The sequence below is a fragment of the Durio zibethinus genome, chromosome 20 (assembly GCF_047325235.1).
Source record: "Durio zibethinus cultivar Kanyao isolate XHJ-2024 chromosome 20, ASM4732523v1, whole genome shotgun sequence".
NCBI classification, from domain to species: domain Eukaryota; kingdom Viridiplantae; phylum Streptophyta; class Magnoliopsida; order Malvales; family Malvaceae; genus Durio; species Durio zibethinus.
Genome location: NC_143181.1, coordinates 2,170,467 through 2,186,829, shown reverse-complemented (window position 1 = coordinate 2,186,829; position 16,363 = coordinate 2,170,467). Strand labels below are relative to the sequence as shown.

The 16,363-nt window shown below is 34.3% G+C and overlaps 2 protein-coding genes and 1 non-coding gene across 8 annotated transcripts; 2 read left to right on the top strand and 1 right to left on the bottom strand.

The window, feature by feature from the left end:
- Positions 1–350: 350 nt before the first annotated feature.
- On the bottom strand, positions 351–3,369 carry LOC111315084 (serine carboxypeptidase 1-like). 3 transcript variants are annotated; one of them, XM_089749211.1, is made up of 8 exons: positions 2,985–3,369; positions 2,200–2,307; positions 1,810–2,084; positions 1,462–1,713; positions 1,241–1,358; positions 1,001–1,079; positions 744–852; positions 351–534 (listed from the first exon to the last, which is right to left on the bottom strand). In XM_089749211.1, the coding sequence occupies exons 1-8, from the start codon at positions 3,367–3,369 to the stop codon at positions 376–378; spliced, it is 1,485 nt and encodes a 494-aa protein (XP_089605337.1). In that variant the 3' UTR covers positions 351–375. The 3 variants fall into 3 exon arrangements, with proteins under 3 accessions (XP_089605337.1, XP_089605338.1, XP_089605336.1); XM_089749212.1 differs by having other exon boundaries at positions 1,244–1,358; XM_089749210.1 differs by having other exon boundaries at positions 1,001–1,096; positions 1,255–1,358.
- A 389-nt stretch (positions 3,370–3,758) lies between these two features.
- On the top strand, positions 3,759–3,831 carry TRNAF-GAA (transfer RNA phenylalanine (anticodon GAA)). Its single transcript has one exon. It is a non-coding gene; the product is annotated as a tRNA-Phe (tRNA).
- A 6,281-nt stretch (positions 3,832–10,112) lies between these two features.
- Positions 10,113–14,510, top strand: LOC111315410 (uncharacterized). Of its 4 annotated transcripts, none has more exons than XM_022917099.2 (12): positions 10,113–10,552; positions 10,955–11,038; positions 11,446–11,547; positions 11,646–11,762; positions 11,911–12,151; positions 12,222–12,379; positions 12,459–12,820; positions 12,913–13,012; positions 13,275–13,334; positions 13,544–13,627; positions 13,730–13,846; positions 14,020–14,510. In XM_022917099.2, exons 2-12 carry the CDS (start codon positions 10,979–10,981, stop codon positions 14,317–14,319), a joined length of 1,701 nt encoding a protein of 566 aa, XP_022772834.2. In that variant the 5' UTR covers positions 10,113–10,552; positions 10,955–10,978; the 3' UTR covers positions 14,320–14,510. The 4 variants fall into 4 exon arrangements, with proteins under 4 accessions (XP_022772834.2, XP_089605335.1, XP_089605334.1 ...); XM_089749208.1 differs by lacking the exon at positions 10,113–10,552 and adding an exon at positions 10,602–10,833; XM_022917096.2 differs by lacking the exon at positions 10,113–10,552 and adding an exon at positions 10,603–10,794.
- Positions 14,511–16,363: the final 1,853 nt, after the last annotated feature.

Here is a 16,363-nt window from a genome sequence, read left to right as displayed (position 1 = left end):
CTTTTTTCTGTATTTGAATCTTCTTCGGTAAATAATAACAGTTTTTTATTAAGCTATTCTTCAATTTTTTTCCAATACAAAATTATCCATCATGGCTCGTCATTATAGAGCTGCATCAAAGAAACAACTACAATTTTCAGAACCAACCAAAGTGTATTGAAGAACAAATCAAAACAACAAATGCCTTGGCAAGATACGCTATTAAGCCGATATAATTTCATAAATATAGCAATATATATATATATATATGGCAACAGAGATGCTTGAATTTGACTCAAGATTTTTGTTCAGAATTATCGTTTCCTTGTTTACAAAGTTAACGGTACATTTCCGGCTATGTAGCAATTAGAAAATACTACTACATTTATCATTATCTCAATGGTCGAACCCTCTAGCAGATGGTGGAAGCTTTCCGTCAAAGAAGGATGTGAAGAGCAGCAGGGCCCGAGCTGGCTGGTAACTGGGTACAAAATGTCCAGCTCCTCTTACGGTTACAAATGTCAAGTTTTGATATCCGATAGCATACCCTCCAACCTTAAAAAAAAACCAAGGTAATTAGCTTGATCAACATTGATTAATTGTCTTTTTTTTCTATAAAAAAGATTATAGGTACTAAAATTTGAATTTCAAACTTGTCCGATGCCACTGATGACACCTTTGAATAGTTGCATAAAAAATTAAGTTCCAAGTTCATTGTCTAACAGCAATAACTAAGATTAGGGAAATTCTGTCCAAACTATTACCTCCCCTTGGGTATACCAAGGGTACCAGGCAGTCTTAATGAGCAGCCCCCCCAGTTTGTTTATGGCATATCTGCTACATGTTACAGGCAAGGCAACATCCGTGTCACCACTGAAATAATGTCGTTAAACATTATTAAAAAGCATTTAATTTTGATTCTTGTTTGTCTAAGTGGGCTATTAATATTTCTCCAAGGTCATGAAATTGGACTTAAGTGTGAAAGGTTGATTGAGATTGAGCTTCTTTTCAAATGACTAACCTGTAGATCCAAACGCGAACTCCGCTTTCCATTACTTCCTTAATGATTGGTAACACTGTTAATGGTTTGTCTTTCCAGTGTCGATTTACTTCTCCACTGTTTTCAGAAATATTTATCAGGAAACGACCAGAAGTAACAATCAACATAAAATGAAATAGGGGACAGTTAAATTATACTGATAGAAACTACAAGAACCAAACCCACGCAAACTCCCCAAGAAGGAAATATTGACAGGGATATTGGTCAGTGCCTGCAGGATTGCCATGGCAGTAACATTTGCATGAAGTGCTTTTTGAACTTCTGGATTGTTCAAGTAGGAATGGACATAATGTTCCGAGCAGGGATCGAAAGCAGAAACCTGTTTTGTAGTTCTCGGCTAGCAGAAGTCAAAGTACCAGGAACAATGTATTCAGCAGCTTAGCTTATGTATTTGTACAAAAAGAGAACTTTATTTTACTCACAGAGTTGGAAGTTGAGGTCCTTGAGGAGGAACTGCACAAGGAGGCATAGATGTCATAGGCATATATGTTGCCAGCAGCATCATTTGCTTTGTCCACAAATCCCAAGCAAACTTTGGATGATACATTTAGTGTAGAATAATCACAGTTCGACGCAAGTCCATTGTATATTTCATCAGACATAAGTGCATGCGTCCAATAGAAGTCCACTGCTCCTTTCATAGTTGTTTCAAAATCAATATAAGCATTACCTATCTAATACATCAAAAACGCCACCTGTTAAAACTTAAAAGTTTAAAAGTCACGTAAAAACATGTTGCTAAAAGCATATAAATATTCTTAGAAACTTACTGCAATGCCTTTTAGATTGATTGAAGTTTGATTGGTGTAAATGTTGTTTTGAAGGATAGTCTGAGCAAGCTGGGGTACATAGTGGCCCGCATAGCTCTCTCCTGTAATGAAAAATTCCCTGGTTTTGTACTCAGGAAATCTTTCCAGCCAATTAACAAGAAAGGCATAGGAATCTTGGGCAGTTCTTATATCTCCACTTAACTTATAGTCATTGGTTCTATTCGAGTAAGAGAATCCAACACCGGCAGGAGATTCTAAAAAGATGATGCTGGCATCTGAAATAACACAGAAATATTACCCTATTAAATGATCATGTAGGGTTAATTTTCAAGGAAACCGTGATAATTTGATCAGGAAGTAATAGAAATTTGGCAATTTGGAACAACTCACCCTTATTCCATGCGTATTTATTTCGATGCAAGGTTTTACCATCTTTTTTTACTCTAAATGGGCCAAGTTCCATCATAACTCCATTTCCAATAGAAGAGCAACCAGGCCCTGCCCATCAAAATAGCTTCCATAAATGATAAAGCTACATCCATGCGGGTAACAGAATTGTTGTACCGTTGTTAATAATACTAATACTGACAAGCCCAACCATTAAGCAGCCCAAGAACAGCCCATTCATGAATAATAAAACAAACCCAATTTCCGCATACGCAAAAGCGCTGACCAGTCCATTACTCGGATCCATCACAGCAGTTTGGTTCGGTGTGTGAAAGGGAGATCAATCCTTCCAACAAACAAAAAAATTGAAAGGAAGATTGATTCAATTCAAACTTTGGTTACCATAGTGAGATTACTTGACCTTCAGGCTAAAACTTTTGCCTGTCTCTCGTGAATAAGTTCTATACAATTGCTAAAACAGAAATAGAGATGATGATAGTGGTGAGTGTTTCTTTTGTTTATTGGGCTACGTAGAATGGGCAAAGGACCTCAAAATTACCAGAACGAAGGGATAGCAACAAAGAGTAATAACGTTGATTATGAGCTTGATTTGACGTACATTTTGATCCAATAACATATCATTATGGCCGGACCAAGTCCAACAATTTGGTTACTTTCTCCCAGCTGGTAGGCTTGCAATTTCCAGTTTTTAATTTCTTGTGAAACATAGTGAAGTTCATTCTAGACTTAAGAGTAGAAAAATAATGAGCATGGAATATAAGCATTACCTCCATTAAGCCATAAAACCAGAGGCTTAGTAGAAGAACTGTGAGATGACTCCACGAAATAATAAAACAGTGCTCTGCCTGCCTCAGGATCAACGGTCACATAACCTGAATACTGATCAAAATTCACCCCACCAGGTTGTCCAGGTAAACTGCCAACTTTATCAACCTCTCTTTGGCCTTCTTGAGGGCCTACATAAACAGGTGAATGCCCTGCATGTGTTTCCAAGCTGAACGTAGTTGCCCATGTTGATACATCAGATAATATCAGCTCTGATAATTCCAGCCTTAAGAGTTTAATTGAATTGAAGTCCCTGCCTTCATAGCACTGAGTGAATCCTACCAGGCACAAGAGAGACACCCAAATGATTAACACAGCGTTTCCCATTGTTAGCTGACTTGATTCACTTGAATAAAGGGTCCTGATAATAGTGTTAATTTCAAGGTGATAGGAATCGGATCAACTATAATTGACTCTGAAGTCTTTGAAAAAAGAAAGCGGTAAGATTGGCTTATTATGATTTTTTTTTTTCGTTTCATCTTTGACTTGTAATCATATTATAGTCTTGTTTAATGGATTTTGGCACCAATGTATCTACATTGTGATCTGTATCAATCAATTTGAAGCTGAGTCCTGCTGTAGAACACTTCTAGTCGGGGCAGAAAGTAGTTTAAAAATATAGAGCATTGAAACCAGCATCCACTTGGGATGGTATGAATCATGATAAATTACCTTTAAAAGTTAATATATAAAAAAAAAATCATTCTAAGACGTGGGCGGGGATAGCTCAGTTGGGAGAGCGTCAGACTGAAGATCTGAAGGTCGCGTGTTCGATCCACGCTCACCGCATCAGACTTTTTGCGTCTGATTTCGTCACTGTTTTGTCCAAAGGAAGGTTAGACAGGCTGTTGATGGGCTGGTGTCCATTCTCAAGTCTTCGTCGCAATCCTTGAAGATTAAAGGTACACGTTTCAACATCACCTGCCACTGAAAGAGAGAATACATGGGCTGGAATTTTCTCAAACAACCAAAGTTTAAAAGTTTTGGCAGTTCTCGACTTAACAAAGATACTTAGCCTTTGAACTTTCAACATTTCCCCTCGATAATTTTGCATTTTATGCTACAATTAGAACCTTTTTATTGTTGTAGTTTGCTTCATTAATGGAAACAGCAATCAATTCATAACAAACTAGCCTAAAACGTGCTGGCCTCTTTTGTTTTCAATAGAAATATTAGATCTAACTTTTCTCTCATTGGACATAACGGGTAAAACAAGGTTGATTCAAGGAAAAAGGACTTGTTTCTTGTGAAATGTAATGTCTAAGACTGGAAAATGAATCCGGATGTTATGTAGGAGTCAAGGAGAGAGCAATATCTAGAATGAAGCTCAAGTCAAATAGATATGGGGGCTGATTCCTCTTGAAGAGCTGACAAATCACAAAACTAAAAACGAGATACAAGCTGTCGAGGACTGGTTTATGTACGGAATAGCCAGCTTTCTGATTGTTTTATCTGGAACCCGTCTTTTTTCTTGGCTTCTTGAGACTGGCCTGGTGGAAAACTAGTTCAACCAGAACTAGCAAAATTCACCTTAATTTCCCCATTGAGTCTCCTGGGCTTATCTTTTTGCTGGATTCACACCACATTCATCTATGTTAATTTGTTTAAACAAATGCGCGTGTAGCATGGATATTATAGCGATAGATTTCTCGTCTTTTGATCAGAAGACAAAGCCTCTAAGGAAGATACTGGTCAGATGGGCCAGCTGGTTAGCTACTTTGCCTTTCTAATGTTTGGCTAACGATGGGACACAAGTGATTGTTTCACCAGAGTGAAAAATCATTCCAGCTCCTTTGCTCTGATTGAACAATGAATTACTTTTACATCAAAACATCTCCATAATTCAATAATAAAGATTTGCGAATGTCTCTTCAAAGTGACTATGTAAAAGTAATCATACTTTAGCTTTGGAGTCCCAAGCCAAAGTGGTTTTGATTCATGGCACTTATTAAAGAGATACCTTTTAGCATGTAGCTGCTTTTGCCCTTTTATCAGGATCAGTACTACTGCATAAAATTAACTGCGTCTCCATTTTCTATCTTGGCCTGACTCTTCCACTTAAAAGTTATACTCCGGAAACCCATGGATGAACTCTCCAGCTTCCATAGATAGTAGGACCACCACTGCAATTCACATTGACCCAAATTGAATTATTATTCTTTAATTTCAATCATCAATCATTCGTGTAGGGACTTCATTCAATTATATTCTCACGCAAAGGTTGAATTTCTGATCTCGAGGGCTTGTCAGTGCGATGATAGTTGTTTTATTGGAGTTAGTGATGCTGCTTAACTGACAAAACCTTATAAATTGTCTAATGATGCAAATTATGAGCATAGGTTGAAGGAAATTAAGAGGGAAGAAAAAAGATGTCAAAGAAAAGAAAAACGACAGCTTTAGTGAAAGAGGTACAATGATTTTTTTTTTTTTTGGTAAGAGGTACAATGATTTTAGAGGCATGACAATGTTTGCCCATTTCATCATCCCAAAAAAAGTGTCCACACTGAAAAGCTTTAGAGCCATATAAATTGTGAAAATTTTTTAGGAGAAGATATGTTATATATAGGTATACGTGCTTCGTGGGGTGTGGTCCTTATGAATCCGGACCACCATTTCGTCCCCCTCTTCTGTAACTTACCAGCCAAAGCCCTACTCATCCAGACCAGACCAATGGAAAATTTGAGGGGTGGAAATTAAACTGACGGGATTCTGGTGGAGAGTGACATTATTAATTTACCTATTATTGAGTCCCCTTGTCTCTTAATAGACCTACTTATATTTCTTTTTTGGGATACAACAGGGACCTACTTATATATATATATATATTTATATTTATATTTATAAAAGAGATTATAATTTGATAATAGAAAAGAAAGTTATAAATATTAAAATTTGAATTTGCATGTCATTTCTTCAAATTAATTGTATAAAAACATTGAAATAAGATTCGAATTTGACTTATCTACATTTCATTTAACACATTTATTAGAAGTTCTTCAAGCTTTTATCTAATCCTATCCTTTTTCCCACATCAAATTGATGAGCAAAAATGTTAATTAGCATAGTTCATAAAATCTTTTAATGCCGAGTCAAGAATTCTATTTATCCTAGTTCAACTCAAACCAGTGAATTTTGAAAGGAAAAAGAAAAAAGAGCCATCTAATAATTGCTAAATCATGACTTGCCAACTAATTACTAGAATTGGCTCAAACCAGTTGTCCTGATTTTAACAGAACCCAATTCGTCCAAGGCTTATTGATCGAGGAAATGAAAATATGAACATAGAAACAAGATGCAGGTATACTTTGGTAGGTCCTAATGTCTTTGTTTTATAATGAAAAATTTTAATGTTTGGTGACGGATTCATCCAAAGATGTTGAAGAAAGATCCCTTTCTAGTGTCCACCATGGCCCATTTAGGGATGGAAAATCGTCCCCAATCACTCTCGTACCATCATGGGCGGTGTTCACCGTTCACCTGCAGTGCAAACTGTTAGGCATTGTCTGGGAATACACTACTTACACCTTTTCTTCCTTACAACTTTCAGGTTGCTAAGACTACGGAAATTAACTGATGATTCAGTTTCAGAGCCAGCTGACACGCTAGCTCTCCTATACATTTCAAAAATTTCAAGCCAAGGAAACTTGGATTCCCCTGATGAATGCTTCAATGCTGACACCAATATTCTCCATACCTGATCAAGAGATTTTGCATGTGATGATTCATAAGGATTTGGAGACAGAATTAAAGGAGGATTGGAGAAATCTATATGATTAATTTCTGCCCCTTTATTGCCTTCATGCAACGGAAGAGAAACACATTAATAATTGTGATTAATAGAAAAGAAATTTGTATAGAGTTACTTGTCGTGTTACTCTGACAGTGATTTCAGTGAGTTTATGGAGGTTATGATGCAAACCACAGTTCAATCAATCGTTAAACCGATAGCATAATCAATGTTAAATCAGAAATTTCCATTTGATTAGCTTTCTTGAGATTGACATCTCATCAACTTAGGGAGAGTGGTTAGCCCAGCTGATCCAGATGCCCTAGCTGATAACTACAAGCAATTTTGTCCCAATATCCCTGGCGTCCAACAATTTATTTTTCTTCCCATTTTGGTTATTCTTAGTCAAACCATGTTCATCATATTAAGATGCCTGTTCTAGATCGACAAAGAAATGAAGGAGAGCGGTTCTTAAATCTATAAACGTTCACATTTCATTTTTATAATTCCATGAAAGAACTCAGCTACTAAATTTCTTTGTTTAGTAACTTGAGTCCAAAATAAAAGCTAGAAAACCCAAATTCTCCATTATTATTTCTGGGTGAACTTCAAAAAAAAAAAAGAGTAAGTTTTATCAACAAAAAGGATAGTAATTATTATATGATTTGGTACAGTATGGACAAGTGATAGTAATTATTATATGATTTGGTTCATAATTATAAGTTTTATCAACAAAAAAGATAAGGTTGGTACCAAACTAGAATTAAAATATTATATATAATTAACCAAAGAATTAGTTAGTTAATACTTAGTGACATTATTTTGATGTCTTATTAGACATTACCATACATGGAGATATTTGGAACATTATATTATAATTTTTCAACTAATCAAGTGATTAGTCATTTGTTACTCAAAATTTTACAATAATTACACTTAAAAATTTTGGGAAAACATATTGTTTGCAATAATTGTCCAAGCCCAATTGGCTTATTAATAATTGATAATAATTATGATTTTATGATTGGATGCAATTAAACTTTAACCACCATCAATCGAATTCAAATACAAATTTTAATAAATTTCATTTAATATAAAATTTTCATTAAAAATTTTATTATTATTATAATAATTAATTTCATTGATATCATTATTTTTAATCTCACTGAAATTAATTTCATTACTCATTTAAATAAACTTTTAATCAATTAATAATAATAAAACCCTTTTGAATGCTTTTTCTATTTTTATTTTTGAGTTCAAACCCAAAATTTTTAAATTTGTAATTGATTTGAACGTTTTTGAGCTAAATGTGAATGCATAATTAAAAATTTTAAAGACGGCTGAATTCGATGGACAGCTAATATATACTGAATTGAACATTAAATTAAATGTAAACATATGTTGGTGCTTTGACAGTCGACATCATGGTTATGGGTGGTGCGTCCATTTCATTTATAACCCAAAATTCAAACAATTTTCCTTTTTTTCATTCCAAATCTTCTGCCACCTTTCACCGTAATAGCTTAGCTTTTCCCAGCTTCGCAACAATTCCATGTGTACGCATCATTGAATAAAGATTGATAACACCAAATAATCAACGAATGTTTATTTCAATTGAAAATGGATTAGAATTTAAATTTTAAAGATAAAAAAATAGGCCTACTAAAATTAAAAATATCCTTTTAAATTCAATCTTTTTTTTTTATAATTTTTGTCGTTGCGAGGTATTAATCAATTTATTGAATTGAAATTTCAGTCCAAATAACGGAATCTCTTACCTTATAATAATGTAGCTATGGTTATAATCAAATCAATCCAAATTAATATAGTGAAAACTTTAAATTTAAGCTAGACTTCGAATTTATTATTTAAAATTTAATTTAATTTAATCGAATTTTATATTTTAAACTTAAATTCGTCTCGAAATAAAAGTTGAATTATTTAAATGCGTTTAATTAAATTTATTTATAAAATAAACATACAAGCTCTATTCTCATATTTGATTTCAAGTTCAATTATTTATAAATGAATTTGAATTCGAATTCATATATATATATATAAAATAATAATTTTTTAATTAAAATATTAAAAATATTTATTAAAATATAAAATTTTAATTAAACTCATAAATTATTTGAATTGAACGTTAAAAATTTTGAATTTGACTCATTCAATTAATTAAATTACTCAAATTTAATTAAATAATAATCAAATCTAATTTAAATTTTATTCGTATTAAATTAAATAATTTATGCACATTAATATATCATTTATATCATTAAATGTAGTAATATATTGAAAAGGGTTAATAATTGTTTAAAAAAAAAGGGCGATAGATTTTTAAGAAAAGGGTGAGACTTTGCAGGAGGAAAACTTAACGAATACGCCAGCCATAGCATTTGCACGACATGTGGGGTTTTAATTGATGAAAAAGAAAAATTTTTTTCTGTTTTAGTTTTGTCCTCAAGGATATTGCTTAGGAAAATGTTAAAAATTGAAAATTGTTTTTTCTTTTTTTAATTCAAACCTTGTCTTTATAATTTTTTTTTCATAAAAAGAAAAGGCGGTGGATAAGAGTTTTAAAGGAAAATAAAATTGAAATTTGGAAATACGATTTTTTTCAAGTTTCTAAACACAATGACTCTAATTTTAGCAAAATCAAATTCTAATTAATATTAATAAACATATTTTATTTTAAATATTTTAAAAATAAAAAGTAGGTTAAACAAATTTGTGGCGAAACAAATACAATTTTGAAAGTTTAGACAAAGAATAAAATGGTAAATAATTTTTTTCTCAGAGATTTTTTTTATTTAGATTATTTAATTAGAGAACATAAAAAGTACTATGAGAAGGTTCAATGCTTATGCTTTAAACAAAGAATTTAAATTGATATTTCAAGTAAATTTACATGTATTTCCTTTAAAAAAATTGGTCAAATGTCTAAATTGAAAGTGTTAATACTCCTTTATTAATTTCTTTTACCAACAATATTGGTTCACTCGTTATCTTCAATTGATTTTTGTTTTAAATTCACAATTAATAATTGAAATCCATAACTATAAAAGTTATTATGTATAATATTAATAAAAAAAATAAAAAATCAACAATCGTAATCTATTGATAGAATGTTAAATTTTTATTGTTCAAATTTTAACAAATTTAAATATACAAAAAAAGAGAGTACAACAAAAATAAGAAGGGAATTATTTTCTTCCCAAATTGATTTAGATTTGCAAAAGAAGTTAGTAAAAAATAAATAAGCAATAACAAAGGGAAAGAGAAGTGAAGATATTAAAAAAGCATATACTATCCAGGGAAGCAAAAAATGATTCGTTGGCAAACATGTGATCACTGATTCATGCAGCTTCTGCCTTCAAAAGCAGCCCATTACTTTTCAAATTATTAATCACAAAACCTCACAAGCGCCATTTTTGGCCATTTAATATTAAACCCTTTCCTGAAAAAAATGAGAAAGAAAGAAGAAAAGAAATCTCTTTCCCACGGAGATGGAGTCAACCCCAAAAAGCCAGCAACCCATCATTGTATCATCACCATTTTTTATAATAACCAAACACTCCCTCTCTTTTGTAGGAAACTGAAACAAGAAAATCATGCAGTTTCTGGAATCTTGAAAGAAGAAAAAAAAAAAAACTTAAGGGTATAAAAGGGCAGTGAAGTATGTATGAGTATTTAGTAGTTGTTAGTAAGTGGAAAAAGGGGAGACGCACGTTGATTCATGACGACGCATGAAAAAGTGTGTTTCCTTGAGGAGTTTATGTACGGCTCTATCTTGTTACCAAGATGTGCATTTTTATCCTCTTCTTCCACTTCACCTTTCACTATGTCTTTTTCTTTGCTTTAAATAAATACATAATCTTCCAAACAAGGCACTGCTGCAAACCTTGTGACCGACTTCCTTGTTCTTGTTAGAATTGGTGTTGGTGTTTACTTCTTCCAATGATGTTAAAATTTGAAAGCTTTGTCATTTAGTCTTTACTTGCTTGGAGGGAGGCATTGAAGTGTGTCGGTTTTGTAATGGAAAGTTTAACTTTTTTTTTGTTAAGTGTTTCAATCTGATCACTCTCTGTTTTTCTTGGACTTTTTTTTTTATCGCATTCAACTTATTGTTATTGTTGTTTATCTGATCTTTGTTAATGCTTTTGAATTGTGTTTTTGCAGATTTGGTAGTCGGGTATTAAAAAGATGAATACCAGAGTCAGAACGTCTCTACAGTCTAGAAAAGTTCCAGGGAAGCATGTAAAAGTAATCACTACTCACAGCCATCAAGAACTTAAAACTGGTTATTTTTTAAAAACAGTTTGTGCTGTAGATAGGAATGTAATTATCCCTTATTTATGTTCAATTTCGATAAGATGCTCTCCAGGGGCTGAAAACTCCTAGAAAATTTTGAAAAGTAGGCACCTTTGATTGGAATCCAAGGTGCGGTTTTTTCATTTTAAATCTTAAATGAAAGAAGACTTCTACACTATTCTCTGGGGTTGTGAAATTCCCTGCTGCCACAAGAAATTTTCAAGGCAATTCTGAGTTGGCTTTATTAATCAGTAGGCAATGATGCTGTTCTAGTTTATCAGTGGTTCTTTGATTCTTCTGGTTTCTCATACTTATATGCCGAGTAAAGCTTACTGTTTGTAACTCTTTTCTCTTTGAAGGAGAAGGCTGAAATGCAGGGGACCAAGCCAACAGTCGCAACAAAGGTAATGAAAAATCGACCAGCCTCAAGCGAAGAGAGAAAAATGGCCCTACTGCAAGATGTATAGACTTCTTCTCGCAAACTGAGTTACAAGTTTTTGGATTTCTTCCAACAATTTACTGTAATTACTGATTGTATTGAAATTCCAATATTTGTCAGGTTGATAAACTGAAGAAGAAGCTTAGACAGGAAGAGAACATTCACAGAGCTCTGGAGAGAGCTTTTAACAGACCTTTGGGAGCTTTACCTCGTCTTCCTCCATATCTCCCTCCTTCTGTTAGTAATTCACCATCTCATTGACTCCTCACTTTGGGTTTTTTTTTTTTTCTTTCTTCTAAGTTTTGAAGAAACGATCATTAGATTAAAGGATCTTACATTGACCTTTTCCAAACAGGAATTCTAACGTTGGATTCTGATTTTGTAGACATTGAAGCTTTTAGCAGAAGTGGCAGTATTGGAAGAGGAGGTTGTACGGCTCGAAGAGCAGGTCGTGCACTTTAGACAGGACTTGTATCAAGAAGCTGTCTATATATCATCGTCAAAAAGGAACATGGAGAATTCAGCTGATTTGAGTGAGCCTTGCCCAGATAATAGTACTAAACCTCAGCAACCTAAAATGTTAACTCGAAATACATCCATGGCAAGGCATTTTCTATCCTTTTCAGGTATACAACAATTGAATTGGTATTGAAGTGGAAGTAGGCCGTAAAACTTTACTCGTGATTGTTCTTTCAGATGATAGGAGAGGAAAAGAGAACCAGTCTTGTACTAATTCCACAAAGAGCAATAAGGGATCCATGATACATAAAAGCCAATCAGTAAGAACACCTGTGAAGAGACCTCTGATTGATTCAAAGCCAGCCGAGAAACGTTTAGATCCTCAAAAGTTGCAGGCATGAACCAGTATCATTTCCATCAAGTTATAGTAGACTTATTTGCAGTTATATGAGGTTACTTGTTTTAAATGTTCAGCTAGAAAGCAGAGTGAGAGAACAAGATAATGCAGAAGAAAGAAGTACTAGCTCTCCAGATGAGAGACCGTTGGGAGATGATGGCCCAAATCAAGTTTCTGAGGAACTTGTAAAATGCTTGTCCAGCATTTTCTTAAGAATGAGCTCAACAAAGAGAAAGTCTACTGCAGAAAATTTTCCTTCATTATCAATGTTAGGGTCCCAAGAAAGCAGTGAAGTAACAGAATTCCGGGACCCTTATGGTATTAGTTCAAATTATGGAAGGAGAGATATTGGCCAATATAAGCATTTGTTTTCAATTGATGCTTCCTCAATCAATCCAAATCGAACATCAAATTCTTTATTTCTGCTGCGCAGGTTGAAGTAAGTCATCTGGTATTAGATTAGTTTCTTGTTTGTTTGATATATTTTAGTGGCAGTCAAAATTGTGATAGTTTTATATGTTGCATTCTCAGACTCCTCCTTGCGAGACTTGCCTCTTCCAACTTTCAGAACCTTAACAATCACGAAAAGCTCGCATTCTGGATAAATATCTACAACTCATGTATGATGAATGTACGTAAAGGATGTCTGTGAATATAAATTGAAAAGATTAAGGCTAGTATTACATATTAACTGTTGGCCTAGTATGTGTCAATATGGAAACTAATTATTTCATACTAGTTTCTGTGACCTGAATTTCTGAAAGTTTAAACCAAGGGCTCCCAACCCCACATTCTCTTATAGTGTTACTCTATCTTTTAATGCATTTAGTTTCTGTTGTCATACTGGGTTTTCTGTAGTAGATGGAATCATTTATTACATGATGTTGATTCAGGCATTCTTAGAACATGGAGTGCCAAAGAGTCCGGAGATGGTTGTGGAATTGATGAGAAAGGTATGGATGACCCAGGACACATGGTTTTGTTAGAATATTGTTACATTTCAATTGTTCTTAGGATAGTTTCCTGTTTCATTTTCATCCCAGTTGGCCTAACTGCACTTCTATCAGATGGATAATGTCTCCCAGAAAGTCAGTTTGCCTGTGCATCAACTTATTATAGTGCATGTAGTCAGTAGTTTTATACAAATTTCTTTATGAAACAGGCAACCATAAATGTTGGGGGACGCTTGCTAAATGGCATAACTATTGAACATTTCATTCTCAGATTGCCTTACTACTCAAAATTTGTAAGTGGTACCTAATTTTAATCTTTTTTTACAAATTTAATTCAGCTTGATAATCAAGTCTTTTTCCTTGTCATATTTCTTTTACTTTTGAATTCTGATCAGACCTTTTCCAAGGGTGCCAAGAATGATGAAATGACTGCCAGGAGCATTTTTGGATTGGAACTATCTGAACCATTGGTAACATTTGCCCTCTCATGTGGAAGCTGGTCCTCTCCTGCTGTAAGTTTGTAACTTTGTAATTGGTAAAATACAGGATTTATTATTCCCAGGCACTGGATGTTGTTTAATTTTGTTGTTTTCTTCTTTCTCATCTTTTGGAAAATGTATATTGCCTTGCACTTACTAACATCACATAATACTGGTTATTGATTTATCATTTCTGTCAAATGAAGGTGCGAGTATATACTGCTTCTCAAGTTGAGAACGAATTGGAGGTGGCAAAGAAAGAGTACTTACAGGCTGCGGTTGGAATTTCGTCAACCAAGTTTGCAATCCCTAAGCTGTTGGACTGGTACTTGCTTGACTTTGCTAAGGACTTGGATTCGTTGCTTGATTGGATTTGCCTTCAATTACCTAGTGAACTAGGAAAAGAAGCAATTAAGTATCTTGAAAGAGCCAAAAGCGAGTCTCTTCTACAGTTTGTTCAAATCATGCCGTATGAATTCAGCTTTAGGTACCTTTTATGCACATAATAAATTAGGTTGGCTTCACCTAAAATTTTGCTTACATGGTTCTAAGGGCGTTGGAGTACTGCTTTTCTACACAATCTCAGATTTGATACTACAAAACTTAGTAGTGAGAGGAATGTTCATCAGGGATTTCTGCATGTAATTAATAAGAACGTTTTGGGAGAAGCTATACAAAAAAGTGATTCTTTTTCCAATTTGTGCCTACACAATCTATATTATTGATGCCTCAAACTATATCAGAGGATGATCTAGATTTCTCAATTGGATAATTGTCATGGATATTGTATTCCAGGTTTTCAGTTATCATCGTTGAAAAGAGAAGAACCATGAACTACTTGGGGATGATGTCCTTAATGTTCTTGAGAGGATTGCCAACTACTTGACAATGATAATTCATAAGAATCTGAAGTTTCATTCAAGAAAATTAGGTGTAAACATTGACAGCTTGATATTCTGTCTGGCATGTTAATACATTAGTGTGCATTAACGCCTCTTTAAAAGAGAACCAGAAATGGAATTCCAATTGAAATTACGAACTGATATCTGATGCAGGAATACCAAACCCTATCTCTTGTGGTCCATAGGAAGCAGGCCAGAGTTTTCCCAATCGCCTTAGATATGTGATCAATGTGCCGCATGTGAAGGAGCCATTTCTATGCTAGCTCCTGCTGTACCACTGATTACGACCAGTTGGGACAGCCATTGAATAGCAATACCAATTGAAGTTCTAAATCTAGCAGTCTAATATGAGTGCTTTACTACAAGTCCATCAAACCATGGTAATACATCAGCATTTAGTGATGCAATATTCAAACCAAACGATTCTGATTCTTCATTTTCTTGATATATCCATGTCGAATTCACATTAAACACATCGAAGTGGATATGGATGCAAGGGTATTACTATTCACACATTTTTAGTCTCCTTGTCTGATACATCCATATTGTTGAAAAGCAACCCAAGTTAACATAGATATATTTTAGTGCGAACGCATTAGACGACCACTCTCAAACCTAGCTGAGGATTCAATTATCGAGGTTCGATAAACCAGTGCTGTCCAACTGTTGTGAAACTCTGGAAAGAAGGATTGTTGGAATCAAAACTTTGTCTTTGGCTCAATAAAATTTAATGCCAAAGTGCGGTCGTCCTGACTTTTGTGTCCCCCATATGATGCCACCATGCGGACTATATGCATCAGCTACACGGGAGCAAAAGGACGTTCGAGCTTTTGCAAAGTGATTGTCACAACTCACACCTTTGCCAAAGCTAGAGCGGTCAAGCCTGCAATTGATATACACATGTAGCATCTGCTGTGCTTTAAAAATGGAAAATGAACTGATATAAGCAACGCCATGCGTGCTAGGGCAATGGCCCTAAATTTATAAGGTCCTTTCTGAAAACGTACAAATATCAGATCTTTTTCTATGGTGCTGAACCACATACAAAAGCTAGATGATGAAGAGAAAAAGTTCGTGTTGGAGTTTGCGAGTATTGGATGGAAAGGAAGGCCCGTCACCTGTAAGTGTAGCTGTAGGTGAGAGGCTCACCTACCTGGTCCTGACCCTGCTATGAAAGAACTGTGATGTGCAGGTGTGATGTGCAGGTCCCAATTCATTGCAACAAAATTTCAGGGGACAGGAACTTGTCAGCTTTGTTTTCCAGGGAAATACTATGCAAGTTGAATTTCGTCAAAAATGTCAACAAAGTAATGTCAGATATAAAAGTTTGAAGTTTCTTTATTTCAAGTTAATGTCTAAGAATATTTAATAAAGAAAAAGAAGCGAAGAAATTATTAAGAGTTCTAAAAACATGTTCATTTCAATCATCATTTGTTATCTTTACCATTTTCTCTTTTCAATCAATTATTTTTTACGAACACAACAGCACCCAGAGTTTTGGGTGGAGCAACCCAAACGGTTTCTGGGCCATTCACCCAGCTCAATTTAAGCCATACGTCCCCCTAATTGACCCTGGTTGGGTTCAGTGTTTTCCTGAATTCGTTTAAATCGTCCTAAAAGCATAGGATGGAGCTGCCCGAACAGTTAC

Coding starts and splice junctions, on each gene's coding strand:
- LOC111315084 (XM_089749210.1), bottom strand. CDS start 3,369: ATGGGAAACGCTGTGTTAATCATTTGGGTGTCTCTCTTGTGCCTGGTA. Junction 1,359..1,461: donor GGACCTCAACTTCCAACTCT/GTGAGTAAAATA, acceptor ACTACAAAACAG/GTTTCTGCTTTCGATCCCTG. Junction 853..1,000: donor GTTCGCGTTTGGATCTACAG/GTTAGTCATTTG, acceptor ACATTATTTCAG/TGGTGACACGGATGTTGCCT.
- LOC111315410 (XM_022917099.2), top strand. CDS start 10,979: ATGAATACCAGAGTCAGAACGTCTCTACAGTCTAGAAAAGTTCCAGGG. Junction 12,152..12,221: donor GCATTTTCTATCCTTTTCAG/GTATACAACAAT, acceptor TTGTTCTTTCAG/ATGATAGGAGAGGAAAAGAG. Junction 13,628..13,729: donor TGCCTTACTACTCAAAATTT/GTAAGTGGTACC, acceptor AATTCTGATCAG/ACCTTTTCCAAGGGTGCCAA.